The 27,847-nt window shown below is 40.2% G+C and overlaps 1 protein-coding gene across 6 annotated transcripts; it reads right to left on the reverse strand.

Annotated features, from left to right (window-relative positions):
* Window positions 1-1,064: 1,064 nt before the first annotated feature.
* On the reverse strand, window positions 1,065-27,627 carry LOC135465576 (b(0,+)-type amino acid transporter 1-like). Of its 6 annotated transcripts, none has more exons than XM_064742829.1 (14): window positions 27,481-27,627; window positions 11,630-11,759; window positions 10,618-10,833; window positions 10,093-10,194; window positions 9,614-9,877; window positions 8,931-9,056; window positions 8,280-8,379; window positions 7,941-7,985; window positions 7,373-7,496; window positions 6,918-7,021; window positions 5,784-5,880; window positions 5,058-5,207; window positions 4,222-4,390; window positions 1,065-3,343 (listed from the first exon to the last, which is right to left on the reverse strand). In XM_064742829.1, exons 3-14 carry the CDS (start codon window positions 10,829-10,831, stop codon window positions 3,282-3,284), a joined length of 1,557 nt encoding a protein of 518 aa, XP_064598899.1. In that variant the 5' UTR covers window positions 10,832-10,833; window positions 11,630-11,759; window positions 27,481-27,627; the 3' UTR covers window positions 1,065-3,281. The 6 variants fall into 6 exon arrangements, with proteins under 6 accessions (XP_064598899.1, XP_064598898.1, XP_064598902.1 ...); XM_064742828.1 differs by lacking the exon at window positions 27,481-27,627 and adding an exon at window positions 22,110-22,590; XM_064742832.1 differs by lacking the exon at window positions 27,481-27,627 and adding an exon at window positions 18,043-18,160.
* Window positions 27,628-27,847: the final 220 nt, after the last annotated feature.

The following is a 27,847-nucleotide window of genomic DNA, read 5'->3' on the forward strand; positions in this document are numbered from 1 at the left end:
CACATAGCTGCCTGTACTGAACCACACATAGCTGCATGTACTGAACCACACATAGCTACATGTACTGAACCACACATAGCTGCATGTACTGAACCACACATAGCTGCCTGTACTGAACCACACATAGCTGCATGTACTGAACCACACATAGCTACATGTACTGAACCACACATAGCTGCATGTACTGAACCACACATAGCTGCATGTACTGAACCACACATAGCTGCCTGTACTGAACCACACATAGCTACATGTACTGAACCACACATAGCTACATGTACTGAACCACACATAGCTACATGTACTGAACCACACATAGCTACATGTACTGAACCACACATAGCTGCATGTACTGAACCACACATAGCTGCCTGTACTGAACCACACACAGCTGCATGTACTGGACCACACATAGCTGCATGTACTGAACCACACATAGCTACATGTACTGAACCACACATAGCTGCATGTACTGAACCACACATAGCTACATGTACTGAACCACACATAGCTGCATGTACTGAACCACACATAGCTACATGTACTGAACCACACATAGCTGCCTGTACTGAACCACACATAGCTACATGTACTGAACCACACATAGCTGCATGTACTGAACCACACATAGCTACATGTACTGAACCACACATAGCTACATGTACTGAACCTCACATAGCTGCCCGTACTGAACCACACATAGTTGCATGTACTGAACCACACATAGCTACATGCACCTAACCACACATAGCTTCTGAAAAACGTAGACATTAAACTATACTCAGATAATAAGTTGTTAGAGTGCCAACGCGGCGCGATAGGTCTGGAGACTCTCAACAATACCATCAATGTGAGCTCAAGTCGAGTTCATACTGGCACCCTGTACGGTGTACTTTGGAAGGTCTGCCAGAACGGGTGGATGGTCTTGAATTTTCCTTCAGGCTCTGTATAAAATATTCTTGTCAGTGTGAAACATCAATCAAATAAACAAATACGTAAATACTCTGAGAATGCACACGTACACGAATACAGACGTAGCTTAAACAAGACATCGCTGAGGTTTATTTCCAAAATATACAAATCTGAAGATAAACATTTATCAAAATATCAACACTTTGATTCCAGCTTTATGGCTTCGTGATCACAGATAAGATAATGTTATGTGTACACCTTACAGACTCTTGAGTGACTGTCATGAAAATCCGTTTTCTAATAGGTCCAAATCCATGCAAAAGGCCTTTGTGAGGTCTTTATTTTTGAATTTGAAACCGTGTGTCGTGACAATGGCAAGTAACACATATTATGGCGGGGAGCTGAAAGGAGAGTAAACAAACTAATTTTACCTAACGCCGAAATAATCCTAAACTATGTCTGTAAAAAAACTACTTTCATTGCTGGGAAGTAAGAAAGGACACTACACGAATGCATCCTTAGAAAGATGTCAGTTATTGGAAATCAGCACCATGGCTTTTGATGACGTCAAAAGAGTTATTCACCTCTTCATTACATAGACATGAAGTTATTCCCACAGGTGCATTCCACAAGACTTTGGCTATCACTAATATCTGGTGTTTAAATTATTTCTACATTGAAATTTCCTGGGCATTTTGATCTGCTCTCACTTCTTAGCACAGTATGATTATTGCCGAAAAAATAGGTATACAAAATTGTCAGTTGCATAAGCACATGTGTTATTGTTCTTTTGTGCTTTGTTTCATCCGTGATATCCATTTTATATATGGATTTTTAAATCAGCCAAATAAACATAATGAACATATGTAAGAAGTATATTTATGAAAAACTTTGTCTTCCAGCGACACAGAGTATAGGAATGATACGCTTTCAGTATCCCTAGGGTTCAGATACAGCCACCCCCAGCCCGCACCCAACTGATGCGCACCCTCTCCCCCTTCCCCTCAGTCATGTATCCATCGTCAGAATATGCACACTCAACCACGGCCAAACATGGCGTGACCAGCACGTGGATAGCCGAAATGCATCTGCAGATATTATGACTGTACAATGAGTAACAAAATGCAGGAAGCATATAATGATCTACCGGATACCCATGACCGGTGGTTACCATGCAAAAAAGAGACGTCTAGGTAAAATGATTTCAAACACTCACAATTCTTTCAGCGCTTAAAACAGAAAAAATGTAACATCACAATGTAGATAGATGATATATGACGTCATGGTGGCCATAAATTTCGACCACAAATGCAAAACTTAAATGTGATGGTTACAATAAATGTGATAACAATTATGATAATAGCAATGTCAAAATGGCGATACATTATCAACATGGGCGATGTAGTAACGAATGATACAGAGTAGGATGGAGTGGATATTTAACAAATGCTATTACACCATGTTGTACAGACCATGATAAAAATGACGTATGGGCAACATCTATAGCATCGTAATGTTTAAAGTAAAAGCTTACATCCACAGGGGCCAGTATTTGTTGAGTTTTCAAATAATTTCCTGAAGGAAATAGAAAAAAAATACTGAAATAGTTCTAGTAGTTTGAACTCATCTTTGATCAGATAATACTGGCGTTTTGAGCATTAATGACATTGATACAACATATCCGAAATACACGAAAGTCATATGGGGGAAGGGGATCTCCGTGACTCAGTTGGTCAGCTCGCTGGCGCAGCGTAATGACCAAGGAGCCTCTCACCAAAGCGGTCGCTGTGAGTTCATTTACATCATGCTGGCTTCCTCTCCGACCGTACGTGGGAAGGTCTGCAAGCAACCTGCGGATAGTCGTGGGCCGTATAAGTGAAATATTCTTGAGTACGGCGTAAAGCACCAATCAAATAAATAAATAAATCAAAGTCATACGTGTGCATCTTATTGTAGTGATACACGATTTTAACCCATGCTGATACACCTGCCCCATGCTGTTTACCCCCGCAATCCCTCACACGATGACCAGTTTTATGGGTGAAAGAAATAGAGGAGAAACCATCACACAGCGTCATGTAATCGACGAACCAACTGAATCACAGCAGCCGGAGAAGCAGCAAGAGCTGGACTCCAACCTATCACATCATTGGTGGACTTCTGAAGAAGACAATTAGTTCGTTGGGCCAATGAGGGTCAACGAAAACACTGTGCTTCATTCGCGTGGAAAAAATAAGCTCGGTTAGACGATCCAGACCTGGAACCAAGTTTATAACCGCATAATCTGCTGTCAATCTCACACAGGCTTATTTGCAGGGGTGATTGTTAACAGCAGCTGTACACGTCCGCTCCAAGTGATGAATTTGAAGTTAATCTTCGTACGATGTTGGGGCGACCCACATCATCAGCTGCATAAGTTTCGTAAATTTCTCTGAAAATGGAAAGGTTAAAATATTGGTACAAAAAATGGATAAAAAAAACTGGCAAAACTTAGGTATATTAAAGAATTCATACTATTCATAAGAATCTGAACCCATTCACATAATGCGCATACATGTGTCAAGCATGTGTTTCTTCAGTTTCATACCGGGTAACATTTATGAGGTCACTGGCAGACATGAATATGTGACAATCCACGCACACACAAAGGATATATGTTTATTGACATAAATTTTAAAGATATAGGTCCATGTGCATGTTTCCGATATATCCCTAGCCATGTACGATGTAGATGCGACCTATAGTTTAATATAAGGGCATATGCTCTTTCTTATGCGGGTGAATATTATGGCCGTCAAACCATGCAGAGGTCGTCTTTTCTTCAATGACCCGGGTAGAGGTTTCGTGCTCGCATGAGTCCAAAATCACGTGACATAGGCTACAACATTGCAGACTTAAGCGACAGTTCAGGATTCATCGCATTTCTAGCTGTTTTAAGGCTTGAAACTGTACTCGAACCCATGTAAAGTCTAAGGTGTCACAAAGACATGTAAAGGTCAGTTAAAAGCATGACGATTGCTGAATTATGTGTCACTGACGAATCCATGCGTTAACATAATCATGTGGATATATTGTTCCAAAGCAAAGAAACTAATCCCGGGCTTGTGCACTGAAAACCGCTGTCACGCTGAATGAAACCTGAATGCATCTGATTAACAGAACATCTGATCAACTGCGGACTCGGCTAAGAAATCGGATGAGCTCGGAGATTTCCGGACTGTGACGGGCATCTTCAATCAATCCCGACTGCTTGTAATCTACAAGTAGTTCTTAGAAAAGACCACGTAGTATGGGTATTTTGAAACTTACTGAGGAGGACAGGTTGGAATTTGTAGACGACACATGGCACGTAAAACACGAGTCCGCTGAAGGCAAACAGGGCCGCATATAGGAACTCCACCTGGGGGTTCTGAATGATAGGGGAGATAACCATGTAGAGGGAGACAATCAGCACCACCCACGGGATAAATAACGGCACCTGGGAAAATACATAAACCATAAACGAACTGTAAATTGTTTGCACACAGAAGACAAGCATTTTCTTAATTTATTTCTTTAATACTCTCTTTGTAACTTTGTTTTATTTTTTTGTTTGTTTAATTAAGTTATACGTCCTATCAAAAATACTACATGTGTTGATTAACTAAGTGTGCAGTGAGATTCTTCAGAAAAGCATCTCCTTCTGTCAGATTACCCCAAAATTTTTAGTAATATACGCTCAAATTGACTGAGGTTTCAGTGTTGTTGGTGTTGTTGTTTTATGACACGCTAAATACAATCTCGCCCACACAGTCATCAGAATCATTGACAATAACACCATGGTTAACATGCATGAGCCATATGAGCTCAGATACATGTATGTTCACATCAAGAGGAAGTCACTCTCAGCTCACGAAAAGTAAGCTGAGAGAGGACAACTCGGTTGTCTCCCCGTATTTTAGTTGTGGCTCCCTTTGTGTGTTAAAAAGTTATTTTCAAAACCAGCTAAACTACTATCTTAACTGATAAGATGACAATCACTAAACCTCCGCAAGATTTGCATTCAGGGTCCAAGTTAAAGAAACTAAATCATTTTGTGGCAGTTATGTAAACATACATTTTGTTACATAGAAAATGTCATCAAAGTGAAACAAGGAAACACTCACCTTATACGGTCGGTGTAAATCGGGTCGCGTTTGACGTAATATGAGAAGGCAAACCATGGAGGCGGCGTAGAAAAATAACATGAGAAAACTGAAGCAGTCTATAAGACTGTTGATGTTGCCCATGATAATCATCAAAATGGCCATAATACTCTGAAACAGACAGAAAAATGACGTGGTCAGTAGGATACTCAAGCGAGAAATGGTGATGAATGGAAAACATGCTTTACCAGAGTCGGGAAAAGGAATGTCATAAATTCGACACAATACAAAACATTCTAATTATGACGCGCGGACCCTATCACTCAAGGGAGCGATTCCGTATGTACCACATATATATTTTGGTGAAAAGAAATTAATGGGGATAATGATAATAGATAAAAAAAAGTTTATAAAATTTGTTTGTTCGCTTTGTGGATCAGCAATGCTTTCAGAATCCTGTGATAGCACCTTATAAAAGACTACAGCATGGAGAGGAAATCAAGAGCAGCGAGACAATGTTGGCAAGAACCATGACTCTTTTTAGCAGGCGAGACCCATCATGCCGGTATAGTAAAAGACACGCATGTTGAAGACACCAGACAAGACACTCTATAACTAGCCGCAGATACCGGGACAACCATGGATGCTTTAACCCCAATCCACCGTACCCTTCAAGAAAAGACGCACAAAGATTACCAAGATTGATGGAACCCAGATCTACTGTGGATAACGTGTGATTGAACTTACCATAAACAATATAGAAGGTGACGGGGTTAGGCGCTTGACGTTGACATAGGATAAGAACTCCATTATATGACCTTCTCGAGCTGCAGCATAACTTAGTCTACAAACGAAAAACAGAGCATTTTAACATGAGTAAAAACTCCCGTTAACACACAACGAACTGAGCGGCTAAGCACATGTCAGAAGGTTCTTAGTTTAACCTCAGTATGACTCGAACTGGTGAGCTGGTTGATGTATGATATGATATAAAAGGTTACAGCATCGGGAATGTAAACCAGAGCCGCGACGATAATGTAGTGGTTGGGAAATTCTCAAACGTAACAGAGCCGCGACAATAGGGTGGTGGTTGGGAAATTGTCAAACGTAACAGTGCCGCGACGAGAGTGTGGTGGTTGGGAAACTGTCAAACGTAACAGAGCTGCGACGATAGGGTGGTGGTTGGGAAATTGACAAACGTAACAGAGCCACGACGATAGAGTGGTAGATGGGAAATTGTCAAACGTTACAGAGCCGCGACGATAGGGTGGTGGTTGGGAAATTGTCAAACGTAACTGAGCCGCGACGAGAGTGTGGTGGTTGGGAAATTGTCAAACGTAACAGAGCCGCGACGATAGGGTGGTGGTTGGGAAATTGTCAAACGTAACAGAGCCACGACGATAGGGTGGTGGTTGGGAAATTGTCAAACGTAACAGAGCCGCGACGAGAGTGTGGTGGTTGGGAAATTGTCAAACGTAACAGAGCCACGACGATAGTGTGGTAGATGGGAAATTGTCAAACGTAATCAGTGAAATCTGGTCTCTTGTCAGTTTACCTGAGTTAGTGTTTTCTTCTGATTGTTCATGCAAACGATTCCAAATAAACGACTTACAGAAATATGGCTTGGGCAGATATTAGTTTAAATAAAAAAAACAGTGACGCTAAATACAATTTATTAGACTTCACTGGTTTAGAATTAATCAAAATACTATCTTGCACAAAACCCCTCGACAACGCATGTGTCTCGCTTTATTTGAATGTCATCCACCAGACAAGCTTGACTTTCCATTCCATCCTGTGTTGTCTATCATACGTAACAAATAATAAAATTTTAAAAAATGCAAAGGGATCAGATCTTAGTCCAGCAGCAGACATTCTTACCTTCCAGCTGTGAAGCAGGTTCCGTTAGCGGATCCAAACGTAGAGAAAGCGACCGAAAGTGGAATGATAAACGACGCGATCCCAAGCATCTGATCTCCCCAGGTCTGTGCGATGTTGATCAGACAAAAGAAGATACAACGTTACAAAATGACATTAATAAATACTAATTTATTTATTTATTTATTTATTTATTTGATTGTTCAATGAATCTTTCACATATGCGGTGCATAGTGTTCATTTTTTATGTTGGCGAAAACCGGACTATAAAGCAGCGACAGTTGGCAAGTTTACTCAAATAAAGAATAATAATAAGAGATTACTACTGTTTGGCTAATCTCGATAATTTTACACATTTTCAAATCAACTGCATTCCTGATATAATGTTGGGTATCACCATAATCAGGTTTTCAATAAAGATCTGTAATACGAAGATAGAGTAAAGGGGGATAACTCACCACTGCCACAGCCTGAGTTGCCAGAAGTTGTAGTTTGGGAATAACAGTTAAGTAAGATACGTTGATGAGCACGTAACTTATCGTTACCAACGGAAGGCCTATTAATATGGACCTGGGCAAGTTTCTGAAGACAAATACCAAAGTACTCCATTAATTATCTGCAGATATTAATATGATTGGCTTGAATTCTAATATTTAGATATGGAATCATAAATTTCATGTAAATCAGATAAATATGAATTTTTAAAAAGACCATGTTTCTCAGAATAAAGACCTTGATATTTACACATACCATCGCGAAAATCCTAGTATTTTACACGTTCAATGCTTGTGGCGTTTTTAATACTGAACAAGAGAACAGTTGTGCAGAATTGTTTACATTAGACATCTAATAGGGAACTTATGAACTGTTCACATTAAACACACTATGAAACAAAGTTGAGAATTGTTCGCATTATACAGGATAAAAGTAAATTTCTGAAATCGTTCCATCAAACGCGATAACAGCTAAGTTTAGAACTGTTCACATTAAACACGACCATATTAAAAGTGAGAATCTCTGACTTACACATATGGGTTTTTCATTTCTTCTGTGACAAAGTTTAAACTGCTCCTGTAAACAAATAAGTGAAGATGTCAAACATGGCCTATCCAGGTTTATTATTGCAGTTCTTTGAAAATGGTAAGAGTGTTTGTAAAATGATTTTGTGATTGACGCTATATTTTTAATAGGCTCTGGAATGAAATAAATTAATGAAAACAAAAGCTCGACAGAATTGAACTTTAGTTAATGTGTTCTAAGACGAAAACCCCGAATACTGTCAGGATCGGTGGTATTTTACATGTCCATATTAATACCTTTTCCGTCTCAGACAGGAGCCGGAAGGCTACCCTAGAATTCACCTACCATCCATCATACGCCCAGAGACCGTCGTAAAACGCCAAAGCTAACATGGACGGAGATGCCGACGATCCTTCAAAGCCTGTTAATAGGTCCCCATACTCCCCTGAAACAAACACAATTACCTGATCATGCATTTATTAATCTTTTAATTTATTTATTTCACTGACATTTTAAGTCGTACTCAAGAATATTTCTCTTATACACCTGCTAGCATTATGGTGGGAGGAATCCGGGCAGAGCCCGATGGAACCCCATGGCCACCAGCAGGTTGAATGAATGATTATGGCTTAACGCCACATCGGCAATATTTCAGCCATACCGTGGCGACCAGCAGGTTGAGGAAGACCCAGATAATGTAATACATGTGAATGCGACGTAGAGAGTACATCCAAACTACGACTTAAGGGAAGATGAGATGTTATGTTCATTGGGTTTGTTACAACAGTAACCCAAGATTCAATACATAATGGTTTATAATGTAAAGTCAAAATTGTACCAATAAAAATAATTTGTATATTTTAACAAAAAATCAACCCAAGATGCAAGTTGTTATTTTCTTTCATATATCTAATCTCAGCACCAAATACCTAAGTCGATATTAAGAATTATGATAGAAGCTACCAAACTAAATCTTGTTGATGGCGTTATGCTTACCTGTAGCTATGTTGTATACACCCCCGCCAATAATGACCCCCACAGCCAGGAGTTTGGTGACGGTGAAGATATTCTGTAAGTTTGTCGCCCATTTTACGCTCCAACAGTTTACAAAGGCGATTGTGCCTGAGATGCAAGTATAAGTGAAAAGGGAAATAAGTATATTATTTATAAATACAAAACATCACAGCACAGAGAGCAAAGCACTCAAAGAATAACAGCGAGGACGCTGTGATACTTGACACACATGCATAATTGATGAAATCCGGCATCTTCGTTAGTTTAACTAAATTAAGATTTATTCTAATTGTCCATGTAAATACCTAAATAGTACCAACTTAAGACGTGCCCGAACGCTGTCGGTCCAGCAGAATTAGGTATATCCAAAAGCAGCGATATTAATAACAATTTATTTGATGTCACTGGTCTAGAAATACTCAAAACGCTCTGTCGCCATCACATCTAAAACACAATGATTATAATTATAATAAAGACGGGAGATCACCATACTAGAAATGACGGAATTGTGTGAGTCAATAGGCTATTTAATCAACTGCGATCAGACATTCATAAAGAGTGACCTCAACACTGAACAGTCAACCACACTCAACTATGTGGGATATCTGATTTTGATGATGAATTTTCAGTTATCCAATTGACTTTGCTACAAGTGTATAACTTACATATACACCAGATGGCGGCCAGCTTCTTGGCGGTATCTGGTGGGTCGCAACCCTCAAAGAATGGTGTGACGGCGTACGTCCCGAAACTAAGAGCAATAATGGCAAAGGCGGAGGGTCTTATAATGATGACGGACACCCATGAGAAGATATAAGCTGGAATGGCACCAAGGTTCTTGTGCATAGGCCGGAAGGTTTCTAACAGGTAAGAATACTCTGCCCCTGATTTGTTGATCATTGTACCGAGCTCGGCATAGGCAAGTGCCCCTGCAAGAGATAAAACACACGTGACATAAGTAAAGCAATCATTCGCATCTGCGCTAACAAGGAAACACAGAGATGTAGGTGCACTTTTACTGATTTTGATATTTTCAATTAATGCAGAATTTTCTTGGTTTACTTTTCACCTTATTACAAGCATTACAAGTGAGTTGCATGAAATTCTTATAAATTATCAGATGCTGAATGTTGTTGTGACTTACCTAAGGTACACCAAATTCCCGTGGCCCCCCAAACGATCAGACTTAGACCCACAGACCCGGTCGCCCGTAATACACCCTGCGGGGAGATGAATATACCCGACCCTGGAACAAGGATCATACATATAGGTTTAACATCATATTTATATCTTCAAGTATTGGAGCGCTCACGATTATGCGGAAGGACCAGTGTCGCCAGCTAAATAGGACCAATCACGTCACAATAACGGCGAATAACGCCATATGATGGGCTAGGCTATGCAGGCGACACCGATGTTTCCGCATAATGATATAGAAATCCATTTCATTTTCATTGATTCACCACAAATCTTGAAATAATTTACATCTAAATGTACATTTAGAATAACATTGGCTGGAATAAAGTTTATTGTTAATATAAGTTTCAAGAATACAACCCAAAACTTCAAATCTGGCGTTAAGCAACAAACAAATAAATAAATGAAATAGAAAAAAAATCAGAATAAGAATGCTATTCTAGCTCAAATCATGTACAGACTTTGCACTTACCAATCATAGTACCCACAATAAGCCCTACTCCGCTAAATAGCCCGATCTTCTTTTCCAGGTGAACTGTTTGTTTGTGGCCCGAGCTAGACAGACTATCGTCGGAAGGAGAGCTTCCATTCTGTCCTTTGTACAGCCCATTTTCATAGAGCAATTTTTCGGTAACTTCAGGTGCTTGTTTAACTGGATGCCATATTATTCCGTTTTCTGTCGGCATTGCTGGGAATCAAATGAGACACAGATACATTTAGGGTCGTATGTAACATCAACTCCAGCAAAACTTTTATTGTACTGTATATGACCAAGCTAAATGTTAACCGGTATGCTGAAGATTGATGAGCTGGGAAGGGCCAAAGCCCTGTTTAACGCACACCTTGAACAGGTAAGAGGCCATACAGGATACGGGGATCTCATATATCACGACACGTCCGACTAACAAAGAGTTGTACTGAAGGAAACAGAAGACCTGCGAGAAGAACACTTGTCTCGTGAGGCGATCTTTGCACTCTGTATACAGTTGCCAATATGTAAGTCAATAAAACAGATTTAATAATTGGGGAAATGTGGGCATTACATACAGGGACTCGACTGGTTGGCCAGGGAACATGGATGAACAAACAAGGTGGAAATCGTTGAACTAAAAACAGGGCAGTGTTTCGTTTATGACTGTCACAGCTTTCGTCCATTCATGTAGGTCAGATCCCAAGCTAATTTAAGACTGATCATTCACAGCTGTACTGACAAGGCTAGATCATCATATCATTCTACTGCTAAGGCTAATTTCGGATCAGTTATACTGACTAGGCCAATTTCGGAACAAATGTACTGACTCGCCCAGCTTAGACTCAGTTATACTGACTGGGCCAATTTCGGAACAAACAAACAAACACACACACACACACACACACACACACACACACACACACACACACACACACACACACACACACACACACACACACACAAACACACACACACACACACACACAAATATATATATGCCCGTTTGTCTTACCTTTGCCCGGGTTAAGTCTAACGGTAAGTTAAGTTTGTCCGTGTGATCTTGTATAGTTTGTTGATCTGGTCAACTCAGAGAACTGCGTCTCCTGGTGAGGTGGGTCAGAGCAGATTCCTGGGGAGCCTGGCTGTAAAACACCGCAATGAACAGCATGATATAAACACTGATTTGTAAACTAACGATGCATACAGGTAAATCGGCGAAGGACTCAAGTGGAGGTTTACATCACAAAAAAAAAACAGCAAAATGTCAATAAATAGCAACGTTTCTGAAACCAATGATATCGGTGACAGATTTCGCAACTGTATGTATTAATGAATAAGTCAATCCTACACACCATTGGCCGTATTAACAGAATTTCGTAAATCCGTAAATTATAAGCTCCTCTACGAAGTGATATACGAGCACAGTTATATGTGAGAAATTTACAAAGTATTGTCACAGTAAAATTGGCCCCATAGAATTCTTTAACCCGGGTAAAGCGCAAATGAGTACATAGTATTCTATAACCAGTGTTAAAAATACATTAAAGCGGTTCATTAGCATTCTATAACTCGGGTAAACACATTAAAGTGGTTCAACAGCATTCTATAACCAGGATAAAATATATTAAAGTGGTTGTGTAACACCCAATAAGGGGAATCCGGGGCTCAGTTGGTTAACGCTCTACGCAATGACCCTCTCACCAATGCTGTCGCTGTGAGTTCAAGTCCAGCTAATGTTGGCTTCCACTCCGGCCGTATGTGGAAAGGTCTTCCAGCAGCCTGCGGATGGTCGTGGGTTTCGCCCGGGGTGTGTCCGGTTTTCTCCCACCATATGTGGCCGCAGACGTATAAGTGAAATATTCTTGAGTACGGCGTGAAACAACAATCAAAATAAATAAAAACACCCAATAACTCGGGGAAAGCGCATTGAAATGGTTCTATAGCATTCTAAAACCAGGGTGAACACGCTGAAGTGGTTGTCTAGCACTCAATAACCCGAGTAAAACACACTGAAGTGGTTGTCTAGCACTCAATAACCCGAGTAAAACACACTGAAGTGGTTTATAACATTCCGTAACCCGGATAAAGCATACTGACGTGTTACATATGTTCTATAACCAAGAAAAACACACTGACTTGATTCTGTAACCAAGGTAAAACAAACTGATGGGTCCATGCTCCGGTACTGCCGCTTGAAATACAATACATACTGGCATTTTGATTTTAAACCATTTGATAGTCGGCCACGCAATGGACACATAATTAACTGATTTAGCGTCTCATTAGAGAAGCAAATTTCGTTCAAATAGAACTATTCAAAAAAACATAATAAAATATATGAATGACACCCTTTCTCCTCTGGTTGTCAATTCATTGACTGTAAGCCCTACTAGAACGGAAACTGTAGTCTCTTCAATTCATTGCACAATTTTAAGCGACCAGAACACTATCCTTTATCCACTTACCTAGCGATATGACAAAGACGGGAGTGTATGAGACTGATATTTGAGAAGCAGGACGTATGTATATATATATAGAGAGAGAGACACACACACACCAACAGCAAGCTTGTAACAGCTTTTGCTGAAAACAAAATAGCTTTATTTCAGGATGCCACGACAACTGTTGACTTAAATCCTTTATGTTTGTCTTCTATTTGTGCTACTGAAAATCAAAACACTATCAGCCATTTGTAGGGCAGGGAAATCAATCCACATGTGACGAGCACGCAGTGTTTACCAGGACAGCGGACCCGGCTTGGGGAGGTACCACCGTGCCATGCAGGATGACAGATGCGCTGATATGCTGATCTTAATCAGACAGCACCCCCTCCCCTTTCCGACCCCCCACCTACTTAAGTAAACTCTACATCGTATGTTTACTAAATCAGAGTGTCGTACAATATTAAATTGATGGCGACATCAAGATGGACTTTTGCGTCATATAAATATCACTGAAATGATATTACGGATACATGTACTTAGACGGTTTTATAACGTACAGGCTAAAAGGAAAATAAGTGACTGTATATATAATTATATATAATGTGTTTTATGTTGTACGTGCTTTAAGTGATCGCATACATCTATATAATGTGTGGCATTACTGCTTGAGATTATATATGTGTGATTATATACGTGGGATTATGCGTATGGGATTAGTACAGACAGCCCTATCGGCACAGCTCCTTACTCTAAACACAGTTAAAAGCATAAGTATTATATTGATTATTAATCACTATTAATTTATCATTTTTCTTTCCTAAATGAATGAATTAATCGTGATTTTACATTACTTCAGATACGAGAGTTAAGAAAAAGCATACCAGGTATATTATTTACTAGCAGTTTACGTGAATGTATTAAACGTGATTTTTGTGTATTACTTTAGATCAGAGAGTTTCAGGTTGGCGGAGTGTATACAAATCTGACATTCAGTTGTGTAACAGTTGTGTAACGGCATTCTCAACAATTTTTCAATTATGCGATGGCGGCCAGGCTTATGGGTTGAGGAAACCGAAATGCTCGGCATTCAAACCATGGACCTTCGGCAAGTTATTAACGAACTATCTATGTGTTACGTATACACATATGCACAAAATACTGGTAACATAAAATTAAAATGTATATAATTGTATACAGTGTGTTTTATGTTGTACATGCTTTAAGTGACATGTATAAATGGGTACCGTATACTCTCACTTCGCCACTGGTACATATTTAAATAGGCTTATACTCTTATCTCAATCAAAAGTGGATAAAATTATAAAAGTGCCCTGTTTCATATAGGTGAAAGTTGCTGTTTACTTAACATGGCAACAGCTGATAGTCCCCTGACTATCCCTACCCCCACTCGCGTTTGCTCCCGTCAGCACTAACCACCCACCCCACCCGTTCACCATGCCCCACTACTATTCGCCCTCAGAGCACCTGTCACTCGATATTATGGATGGTTGCTGGCAGAGTAATGGGGCATGCAGGTAATTACAATCATCGACCAAGCTTTACACTGTCCACATAAAACAGCTAAAATCAACAAGCACAAGCAGGTCTAAGCACTTCAAGATAATCGCTTCTAGAGAAGAAAAATTTTCTAAGTTTTCTCAAGTCTTCAGTATGGCCGTAAGTAGGTCAGAGATGCTTGACGTTTTATACACCATCAGGTAGTCCAAGCGATTTTGTAAACACTAAAGGATCAGCTGCGATCTGAAGTTTTCCAGCAAAACTGCCAAAATCTATTTTCAGAGAAGAACAATCTTCCATTCTTGTGCTTGAAAGTGTCATAAAATGTATTAGTAGTACAGAAATTATATTTAAGCCTACAGGTGTACAGAGATATTCGCATCATAGAAATGGTAAATTATTTATTTATTTATTTAATTGGTGTTTTACGCCGTATTAAAGATATTTCACTTATACAGTGGTGGCCAGCATTATGGTAAGAGGAAACCGGGCAGAGCCAGGGGGAAACCCACGACCATCCGCAGGTTGCTGACAAGAAATGGTAAGTGTAGGCATTCAGACAAGCCGTATAATGCACGTGTCAAGGGGTTTCAGATCAATCCCGCTATAATTAAAATTTGATGGTCACTGTGCTAACGTGTGAAGTGTGCAGGTGAAAACTCAAGGCTGCTATCCACAGCATTTCTCAGAAAAACAAGCTCCACGTAAGCAAGGAAATTGGATTGTCCTCTTGAGCTGGCGATAAACTGGTTATTTATTTATTTATTTGATTGGTGTTTTACGTCGTACTCAAGAATATTTAACTTATACGACGGCGGCTACCATTATGGTGAGAGGAAATGGGACAGAGCCTGGGGGAAACGCACGTCCACCCGCAGAAGGCCTTCTCACGTACGCTTGGAGAGGAAGTCAGCATGAGCTAGGACTAGTCCCAACTGACGTTGCAAACGCCTGTACCATACGTCAATCAACGGAATTCTGGTTTTCTTGCAAATTTACTTGCAAATTAGAGCAGAAAGCAGAACTTACTTCGGTAAGTCCAATCAGGACTCCTGTGGTTACAAGAAAAGTGTCTCAATGAAACGCGGTCATAATCTTTGCACTCTGAAGGAACCCGGTTATTTTATGTGTGAAACGGTAGCCCTCTATCTATCCAACTTATCAGAGGCAACACAGGTTGCTTCATACAACAGCTGATAATGAGCAGCCTTACACTATTCCGACAGCGGTACACGAATAAGCTGTATACGTGATGGAATGCTGTAAAGGCCACGAGTACATGCACACGGCACAAACAGATGCATGGGAGACAGCCCCACAACGCTGCAAGGCCAGTTATGTATAGCGGTGCGAAGTGTTTGCACTATTATGACGTCGGAATCTCTACTTTATCTCGGACAAATAATGCCGGGCATACTGTACTAAATCAATGACATTTACCTGGGTCAAGTGGCCCAGTAGGGGCTACTTATTATCGATGATTATCTGTCTGACTGGCCTATAGACTAGACAGTATGCCGCTTCCAACCACAGTTGTGCTGCACAGGATGCAGTGTTTGGTTTCTTCATGGAATAATAGTCTATTTACTTGTACATACCGGTATGTCAACTGACAAATTGGCGGGTCATCGGGGAGGTGTTTCCGGAATGATGACATTCAAGGCCATACTGACCCGAGACACTGCAGGCTGAATGGCAGACCTTCAGGCCTGCATTTCTGTCTTCTGAACAATTCTAGGTTTCCTTTCTGGCTCCAGACCATGCAAGCTAAATGGTAGACCTTCAGGTCTACAGTTCTGTCTTCTGGGCAATACTAGGTTTCCTTTCTGGCTATAGGCCATTCAGGCTAAATGGTAAACATTCAGGTCTACAGTTCTGTCTTCTGAACAGTACTAGGTTTCCTTTCTCCCTCCAGACAACGCAGGCTACCTTGTAGACTTTCTGGTCTACAATTCTATCTTCTGAGCAATACTAGGTTTCCTTTGTGGCTCTAGGCCATGCAGGCTAAGTGGTAAACATTCAGGTCTACAGTTCTATCTTCTGAACAATACTAGGTTTCCTTTCTGGCTCCAGACTATGTAGGCTAAATGGTAGACCTTCAGGTCTACAGTTCTGCCTGCTGAACAATACTAGGTTTTCTTTCTGGCCGTACTAAACCAAAGAAAAGGTCAGAAGGAAAACCTGCACGTTCCTGTGAACAGTGACAGGTTTCCTTTTCTGCACAGTGCGATGTATTGATATTCCCTGTGAACAATGACTGGTTTCCCTCACGATCCCACTGGACTTAGACCAGGCCAAATGATACACTTGCATCACCCGGATGACAGCTGTTTCAGTCCAAAAATATTAGGTTTCCTCCATGACCATATCGACTCGAGGATAGGTTTCCAGTGATAGCTGTTTCCTCCCAAATGTATCAGGTTTCTTTCATGGCCATACTGACCAGAGAAGAGGTAAAGGGGGCCAGTAGGTTCTGAATTACAGCTCTTTACTGTGAACAATTTTAGATTTCCTTCAGTGCCATACAGTATACGGTATAGAGCGTAAAACCAGAGTAGTGCCGATCCTGCCTCTTGTCAGGGTATTATTCCGCCTGTTCATGTGTATGCTTAAAAGGTAGCAACGTATATCCAACCACCCCATCCCACCCCATCCCCACCCACCCGCTATAGCACCATGGCTTCAGCAGGATTAGGTAGTTGCTATGTATTGGACATCGCTAATCTAGAATCTATGCGCCGAAACAGACATTCATATACCAGCCGTCAACCAATAAGGGAGTTTCAAGTGCTCACACTTAACATACAAAAACAATAAAGCAATGTAAATGGACCAGGTCTTGAGGATAGATGATCTGCACATCTAGGATTGCCACGGTTTCCTCCGAACAATGCAAGGTTTCCTCTGAACAATGCAAGGTTTCCTCCGAACAATGCAAGGTTTCCTCCACGGTCATCCTGGAGCCTGATTTGACACTGACATCTTTACAATTTGTACAGTGTTGCCCCATTTCAGTATACCTGCTCTGATCTGAAGTCTTCGTGTCAAGTATTAAACACTGGCCATTATATACAGAAGCAATTAATTTAGCCGTTAAGTGTCTCTCTGAGGTACACAAAGCATTATGCACGGTGCACAACATATATACAATTATAATTTTAACCTAAGCTCAGGTATTGGAAACAGCCAATATATAGTGATGAAAGTCAATGATGATAGCCTATCCTGGAACGGCCTATTAAACTTCAATCCAAATCTGAATCTATATCATTTTCAAAGAATCTGTTAAATTTTGAAAATTCCATTACAAATTTAATTTCCGCTGAATGAGCAAAATCCTACCACAGATGGTTTTGTGTAATGTTAAATGTGTAGTGTAAAAAAAGGTCTTCCAGCAACCTGAGGATAGTCGTGGGTTTCCCCCGGGTTCTCCAAACGTTTGTCAAAACTTATGGCTACTTACCTTGGTGTTCTAGTGGCATACGATGACGGTCTTTACAAATACTGCTGTGGTTGTAAAGAAATATCATCACCAGTTGTCACTCTGATTAAAGTGACACAGAGCCGATTCTGATTTCCTGGCGTGAAAGAGGAAAATCCAGACTATCCCTAGATTAAGCTGAATTTGAGGTATGGTACATATATTCAAGCGTGATCAAGGCTGCAAGATTTAACCCAGGAAACCTTATTTGAACTGTCAGCCGATCAGCGTCGCTTCTGTGTCTCGTGAAACTATCGCATTAGAAAAAAACAATATCCGGACACTCAAGGCTCCGTTTAATCAACATCGTCGCAAACAATATCCAGATGGTTTTATGAGATACCAACAGTTAATGTTAAAACTCCCCACCCCAAACGCCCTCCATACAGTTACCTGTAAAATGAAGTCATAGAGCTATTGTGTCCATAAAGTAACGTTAATAAACTCCAATGTGCCAAACTGAATGACGTAATATCTAGGTTAGCCCGGATTTAAGGTGTTCTTTAGGGTGACTATCGGGTGTCAGAAACTGGACACCGTGAACATAGTGACACGACAGTGAGTCCAGTCGTGACCAAGAAGACGGATTTCGACATGCGTAGTGAGAATTGCAGGGGATAGTCTTTCAGGTTTATCCGTATATAGGACAAATCTCTCCCCACTTATACGTCTCGACTTTTACTGTGAAGACGATGTAAGCACATCCAGAGAGATAACTGGGTCACTGTATTATACCGAAATCTCAGTTTATTAAGGATTTTATTGAAAACCAGGGCCTCCGGAAATGTTGACCAGTAAAATGATAATAAACTAACAATATGAATGGTGACGTTTGAAACGTTGACGTGGGTTTACCCACTGTTCCTTGTTCGGACTGTCGTTACCTTATCACTGTTAATAAGGTTATTTGACGGCTGTTTATTGTTTACTTATTTGTACATTGCTTAATTATCTGTTCATTGTTTACTTGTCTGTTCTTTGCTCAGTTATCTGACCATTTCTATCTACTCATTGCAAACATGTCTGTTCATTGATAACTTATCTGTCCATTGCTTACTCGTCCGTTCATAGCTTACATATCTGTTCATTGCTTAATTATCTGTTCATTGCTTAATTGTCTGTTCACTGCCTATATGTCTGTTCTTTGGTTACTTATCTGTTCATTGCTTACTTAACTACTGAGCACGTGTTAATTGCTCACTAAGTGAAACTTTTAGCGTATTTCATCCATATACTGCTGATTTCTAATTTATCTTCCAATAGCTCAATGGTTAACTTATTGTCTAAAAGTCGGTTTGCTAATTTGCCTGCCTTCTCTCCACTTTAGACCTATCTGTCAACAGTCGATGTATTTGTGCTTGTCTTTGTATTTCTTGTGTTTGAAACGGTGAACAATTCACAGTGTTACGCCGTCTTGGCGCCATCATATGGTGCATAGCATACTATGTGCCTCACCATCATCTCATATCAGCGCGATCACAAGGTGCATAGCATACTATGTCACTCACCATCACCTCATCTCAGCGTGATCACAAGGTGCATAGCATACTATGTCACTCACCATCATCTCATCTCAGCGCGATCACAAGGTGCATAGCATACTATGTCACTCACCATCACCTCATCTCAGCGCGATCACAAGGTGCATAGCATACTATGTGCCTCACCATCACCTCATCTCAGCGCGATCAAAAGGTGCATAGCATACTATGTCACTCACCATCACCTCATCTCAGCGCGATCACAAGGTGCATAGCATACTATGTGACTCCTCACCACATTTTAGCGCGATCACAAAGTGCATAGCATACTATGTCACTCACCATCACTTCATCTCAGCACGATCACAAGGTGCATAGCATACTATGTGTCTCACCATCACCACATCTTAGAGCGATCACAAGTGCTTGGCCTACTATGTGACCATCAACACGCACTATCTTGCAATGCATTGGCACTGTCTTACAAGGTGCATAACGTGTGATACGTCATCACGCGGATTAGGCACTACTGTAAGATGCTAAGCATACCATGCGACACATAATTACGCCGTCTTAGCACTATCTCGCGCATAGCATGCAGGCACTTAAAGTGACGGCTTCGGTTTTACACCATTCTGCTTTTAAAAATCAACACTGACAACAACAACACTGACAATGGAAATGGACTGCCAATGGTGCCTGTATGCACGGTACCTCATTATATCCAAGTCTCTGTGCCACACCTATCTGTATATATGTTTACTTTCCATTTAAGCCGTTGATATATATATACATCCCCTCTCTGTTATGTTTCTTATTTGCATTTTCGGTTTGACCTTTGTAACTTGTGCAGGCTAACTCATCATACAAACAATAGGGCACGTGTTACCTTGACACTGTTGTGAACTCTTGACCTGTGCCTTAGTTCTCGATGACACTAGAAGGCAGGAAGTATATTTCATTTCTACAGAAGTAAGAACAGTGAGTTGAGATCTAGCCCGGATGCATTTCTGAAGTCACAACTTGAATAACTGATCTAAAGTATATTTACATTAATAATAATGGTCACAGTGGCAATGATAATTATAACAGGAATAATTATTATTGATTGCAAAATAACCATTCTACATTTCTCCATAAAACTATTTGTCAAACTGGTTGCAGCATAATCCAGTATTTTACCCAGACACAGTAGGTTTGATGCAAAAGATTGCTATATCTTTCTGATGTGAAATCAAGAATAATGGCCATAATAGACATTGTAATATTATATACCCATCTCTGTCATTAAAAATTCTAAACCTAAAATTTATTTTTAAATTCTTAAAATTCAAGCGATTTAAAGAAACAAAAATCTTTTCAAATTTAATTTAACTTTTTTCTCTATAAATATCTTTGCACGTCTAAGATGATAATCTGAGTAATACACAACCAATATACTTCTCCCCTTTTCATTCTGAAAAAAAGAAAAGGCTACCCGACGAGAGTAATCTGCTAACCCGTTAATTAACAGAAACATATGGATGGTTTATTGGATTAGTACTGTAGCCTATGACACGTGTCATACATTCCGCGACAGTGAGTTTAAGAGGTCATAGTACCAACCAAAACACCAATCAAATAAACAAATAAACACATCGCGATACAATCTAAGTTTTTCTTAGTTCTTAGCTCTTAGCTTAGCCCTTAGTTGATAGTATCGGTAATGACAGCCCTGTCTTGTTCCATAAGCTTACCCTGTACACCACTCTACTTCCCTTGCTGTCTTCAGAACACTACTGCTGGGCACCAAATAATTTGTCTGTCTGTAGTCACAGTCATCTCAGCTATCAAATCCAGGTAGGTTTTCCCATGTACCATCACTAGAAAATCCACACAAGCATGAAACTAGTGGAAACAGGATAAGTTCCAACTCAGATCGCCATGTTTGATTGTATACTCCTCACAGTGAGGAGAATCATGTATACAATCATCACAACCACTACTACTAGACAAGATTGACTTTTTTTCATACGTATAAGCTAATTGTTTAGGATCAGTCTCACCAGTAGTGACCTAGACGGAACCCGTAAATCAACATCGGTCACTAAAAACATTTCTCGAATAAATTAAACAAAATTGAAGAAAAGATTAAACAAGTACAAAATATGCTAGAAGTGTCAGTAGTTATCTCCCTTGTATGGGCTGTGAGGAGTATGCATTCAAACATGGCGGCTGGAGTTTGGATTTATCCAGTTTCCACATAGTTTCATGCTTGTTTGGGCCTACTAGTGGGAACACTTACCTGGGATTGTGATTGCGGACAGACAAATTATTTCGTTCCCAGCAGTAGTATACTGAAGCTATCAATGGAAGTACAGAGGTGTTCAAGGTAGGCTTATGGAACAAGATAATATAATGGCAGCAATGCAGAGCTAAGTTTTCATTTACAATCGACCTTCCTTGATACGCTTCCAGAAAAAAGTTTACACTATACAACCTTAATTAGTACACGACAAACTTAACAGAAAGGCTAATTGCCACGGCAGACCAATAAAACACATCAAAGACAGAAGAAAGTCTACTTACTGAGTAAGGTTCTCTGGCGCAACCGGCAGTGCGGGCTCCGGGGACGCTGTAGTCTACGCGCTGGGATTATCTACGGATTATACCGGGCATCCGATACACACCCGAACATCACACAACACAATGTAATTTTTTTTATCTTTGATTGTCTCTGTGGATTGACTAAATTAGTGTTTCGTATGTATTTTTCTTGATGAATCCTTCTGAACTGGAGAAAGCGATGTTAACTATGGGTCTAGCGGACTACGGAAAGATCTTGCGGGTTGCCTAGTATCAGAAATAGCGCGCGCCTGCCGGTAATTCGACACCCCAGTTACGGCAGACCTGCACGCTTGTTTTTAGCCAAAACTCCCGTCCTGCCACACTTAACCGGTGGAAGAGGCCAGCCACTAAACTACAGGGGGGCTGTACAGTTCGAAAAGTCATATCACCTATTGCACTCAATTACCGGATTAACATCACAACAAATTACTTTTCTTTTGTTGCTTGTGTAAACGCGAATTAAGACGGTCAAGTTGAGTCGAGAAGGCACTCATTCAGATCGCCTTTTCTAAGGTTACCAATGAAACATGCTAAAGCACTGAGGCCCCCTTGGGTGAACAACGGGTGTCGGGGTGGGTCAGTAATGAGGATCTATAGGGAGGGGGCGTACAGGGGAGTTAAAGGAGCAATAGATCAATGTCTTGTACAGATCGGTTAAATGAATTAAGGCAATACAGTAAGAATGACTTCAATTAACTTAAAATAATAGCCACAGTATGTGATTTTAAAGAATTAACGGGAAACAAAAACAAATTCATCAAACAAAAGAACGATAATCGAGGTATGGGAAATAATTAAAAACACTTTCTCGTTCGAACGAAACATTATCACGTCTGGACGAGTTACTTATTCAGTGAAACTACACAAGACAAGGGAATACGTGATGATTTCAACATCTGCCCGTAACTTCAGTGCATTGCATGTTTATTTTTGTGCTGTACACTAGGAAGAATATGTATTGTATTTCACTACCTGCTAAATTTAAGTAAAGCCGCCTTTTGATTAGGGAATTTCTACCCTTGTCGTAGGTGGCGAACAGGGAGGGGGACTGTGTCAGCAATAATTGCATTCCTTAATTAAATCTCCCAGATGAAATATTACATCGTCGGAAAATGTAACATTTTGATGTTCCTCCTTTGATAAAAACAAAAAACAAAAACAACGAAAAGCAAAACACAACCTAGCTATTGAAAATCATTGGTTGAATGGCCATGTGCTGAATTAAGTTGTCTAGTGATAAATCGTACTTGAATGTATAAGACAGCCATGCGACAAGAGTTCCCTGTCGTATACAGAATAATTAATTAGTGATGCAGTTTGCACACATCCTCCCTTTACGTGATAGCTTTACTGCAAGTGTAAGCCTGTATCACGGCCTTGTTCGGATTGGGTGGTACAGGATTTATCAGGTTGAATATCGCATTAAGGCGAGTTAGCACAGGGAATGATGTTCAACCCGAATTGCCAACCTTTTAAATCCTGTAATACTCAGCCACGTAGCATATTTATCACTATTGTCGAAAATCGTAAAATATCGTCAAATTTCTTTCATAAACATCCTTTAATTTCGACAGTTGGACAGTTTTCGTAGTGACGTTTCACCGCAGTACCACTTACATATCAGTGCGCAATACATGTCATGACCAGTTCGCTCTAAAACATTCAGAATCCGAAGTAAAAAAGAAAGCGTCATATGAATAACAGGATGTCGTCAACTTATTATGATCATTACGGCCAGGATTACACGATATAGTAACTCCGACTCTTTCCGATATCGCGTATTTCAAACCGAGAACATCTGCTTCATCGGTTGAATACCTGTGTGATGAAACATACATCTCTGTTGATCGTGACATAATACATGTAACTGTTTCGCATGTGACGTCAAAGGCAAGGGTCAAAACATCAAATGTCCGGCCAGGAAAGATTTTTATATGTCAAATTCGAATTGTTTGCTTCCTTATTTCGTTTTATTTATAGGCTTTATGTGAGTTTGTTAGCAGCTAGTTGTTAGATTGTTAGATTGTTAGATTATGTGTATCCAATGAACTGCAGTGTGAATGTTAACATTCTGATCATGAAAGGTAACGACGCAATCAATTACAGAGTCCTTCTGCAGGGTCCCGAGATCCCGAGAAACGCTGCGACAAACGCATTTACCATGGTTACATATCTCTTGACTGTGTGCTGTGACAGTCACGGAAATTTCGCCAGGCGCAGCATTGTGACTACTTCGCAGAACAGGCTATATGAACGGGCTGGTATACGAATGTTTGTTCTGACGCATTGATACTGATGATAACTCCTGTCCAAACTGCACGCGAGTCTGGTACCTCAACATAACGTGGAAAGGAAAAAGGAAAACAAGATGACGGGTTGTTGGCTTGTTCACCTTGACAGGATTCCATTCGGCGCATCATGCAGGTGTTCCTTATGGAAGCCGGATGCGGCTATGCTCTCTCCTACACATTTTCTCAAACAGGAAAGGCGATATTTGAACGACAGTTCGAAATTTAATCGAGATTTGGGCGACAACGCAAGATTCAGTCTACATTCCCACAAGAGTCCAACGACATTCCCTTCGGTCGAGAATCTAATGCAAACTCTCGCACCCTCGCCAGATTCTCTCATTGGTGCTCGAGTCTTGTTTAAATCTCACACTGTCGTTTAAATACCATTGCTTTGGGGCAAATATACAAGAGAAAACATGGTTGCGCCCGTCTTCCATAGTTCCTCAATAGCCAGTCGTCGTATTCTGGGAGAATAATGAGGTGAGCATAATACCCTTTTCGAATTATTATTACGACAGGAAATATAAAAAAAACTAGAGCAGCGAGGGCATTGTGATGGTTAGACGTAACCGGTAAAACCCGGTCTCTCGTCGATTTACCTCAGAGTTTTATTATAACTGTTCACCTAAATGTTCATAGCTGAAACCATCGCGGTATGCAAGCAGTTGAGCTATTCTTGTCTACAGGACGTGAATTAACAATCTTTGGGATACAGTTGTGGCTTGAAGTCTGGGGGCCAAAGGGGTTAGCACGCTAGCGGGGCGCAGACTCCTCCCATCAGTGAGTTCAACGCTGTGAGTTCAAGTCTAGCTAATGTTGGCTTCATCCGCGACCGTTCTTGTGAAGGTATTCCAGCAACTTGCGGATGGCCGTGGATTTCCCCCGGGCTTTGCCTGGTTTAATCCAGCCATAATGCAGGCCACCGTCGTAAAAGTGAAATACTCTTGAGTATGGCGTAAAACACCTATCACATAAATAGATAGACTCTTACGCTTCGTCAGGTAGCTGGCGAAGTGCGGTTATTTAATTTCTTCCAGCCACAAACCTTTTGTACAAGTCAAAACTGTTTCTCGGCGTACACGGCGTTAAATATCAAAAACAGCAACAACAGACAACAGCATATCAAATAAAACCAGAACAGAGCAGGGACGCTATGTGATCCTTGTCAAATGAGCACACCTAAATTCAATCTTTTTACCTCTTGTCAATTTTTTCTTGATTAGAGTCATATTCTAAGTGTTCATACAAATCCTTAAATACAGAAGCAACTTACGTGTCCCCTATCACTATGAATTAAGCAAAAATTAGGTAAGAAAAATGCACCGAGGTTAAAAGCAATTTACTACACGTTACTGGTCTAGAATTCCTCAGAATACTGTGCTGTCACATTTAACAAACGATAACATAAGAGTAATGTTATGGGACAGGCATCGGGGATACTTAGTCAATCCCTGAAGTGCCTGTTCCCAGTTAATCGGCAAATTGAGGACATTGTCAACTGCACTAACATTACTTTGTTTTTATTTATGGCAGGAGAGCTGGGACACAGAAACTGATGGTCGATTTTAGTATGACTTGCAACCGTCTGTCTGAAATGCTTTTATTCAACTAACAAGTCGTAAGGTTGATATGATCCTTTTTAAGATTCTTTCGGAAATATGTTCATTGCATGCACGTCTGCGCAAATTAAATTTACAGGCTACAGGATTATATGATCATTGCCAAGTGGAAGAATCTTTGGCCACTTTTTACTAATTCACAGGCAGTTTCGTTTGAAGCTACAACAAAAGGTAGCCTCAGTTGGGATTTAAGCTCCTTTCAATGCACGGTTTGCTCGCTCCCTAGAAGGACAAGAACCAGAATTCCCCAGACAGTTTCAGAGTTTGTTGTGTCCTTCAGAAGATTTTAAGATTTTCTCTCTCTTGTAATTTAGTTGCAGAATAACCTGAAATGTACAGATTTCGTTGACGCCCATACAGTTTTGGCGTAAATAAGATCCATCAAGAGACCGACAAACACCAACCGATGCATCGTCAACTAGCCAAAATAACAGTCAAATAAATAAATAACAGACCAATCTTGTTTGTAGTTTGGTGTCCTGCACTCGGTTTTAGCGTCATGTTCGATCGGTACTTGATTCGCCATACATATATTGCTCGTGAAATGTGCAAGGCTGGACGGTTTAGTTTGTAAATATCAAAAGGACCGTGTAGACACCGCTCGACCTCTTAGAGAATGACAGGTTTTTCGTAATGGAAACGCTTAGAGAATGACACTTTTTACGTAATGGAAACGCTTAGAGAATGACACGTTTTACATAATGGAAATGCTTAGAGAATGATACGTTTTTCGTAATGGAAACGCTTAGAGAATGGCACGTTTTTCGTAACAGAAACGCTTAGAGAATGACACGTTTTACATAATGGAAAAGCTTAGAGAATGATACGTGTAAGAGAAATGCTTAGAGAATTACACGTTTTACGTAATGGAAACGCTTAGAGAATTACACGTTTTACGTAATGGGAACGCTTAGAGAATGACACGTTTTACGTAATGGACACGCTTAGAGAATGACACGTTTTTCGTAATGGTCACGCTTAGAGAATGACACGTTTTTCGTAATAGAAACGCTTAGAGAATGGCACGTTTTTTTATAATGAAACGCTTAGAGAATGCCACTTAGAATTACTTAGAACGCTTTGTTATCATAACATTTAACATACAGACACATTAAAACTTTAACAAAGCCACTAGAGGTAATATGTGACATTTCAAATAACAGAGCAGTAAACATAAAAAGGGATAAATAACGCTTATAAGGGGAGGAACATGCCTTATTAAATAAAAATGAACGCCCTTAGACTTCTAAAGATTAATCAGACATTGAGAAGTAAGTTATTACCGCTCAGATATCATATAATATACATGAATCGGTGATTTAGTCTGTATATTTCTACATACCTGAATATTTCTCTGTGTAAATATGTCAGAAAACCGTTGGCCGTATGAAGTTATATATATATATATATATATAGGCTTACACGTGTCTGATGACATCCGGACTCTGGATTACAGGTGAAGACTTCTTAACCGTCGACCACATACACGGACGTCCCCTAAACTCCCCTGTCATCCATAAACCCTATGACAACTGGCTTCGTACGTGGTGTCAACATTGCATCGGAGTCAAATGCAACCCCGTTATCCGTCCAAATATCTGTGTATTCGTCTGTTTCTTCAACGGCATGCGTTTACCAGAAATCTGACAGTTTCATTATCGATATCGTTAAGGTTACAAGGGTTCTTTATGTTGTAAATTCGTCAGCTTTGAAACAAAAGGTTATATTCTGGCGTTGCATCATGTTGTAAATTTGCCTGATTCTAAAACACGTTACTCCTGTGCACTAT

Source organism: Liolophura sinensis, chromosome 5 (assembly GCF_032854445.1).
Source record: "Liolophura sinensis isolate JHLJ2023 chromosome 5, CUHK_Ljap_v2, whole genome shotgun sequence".
Taxonomy (NCBI): domain Eukaryota; kingdom Metazoa; phylum Mollusca; class Polyplacophora; order Chitonida; family Chitonidae; genus Liolophura; species Liolophura sinensis.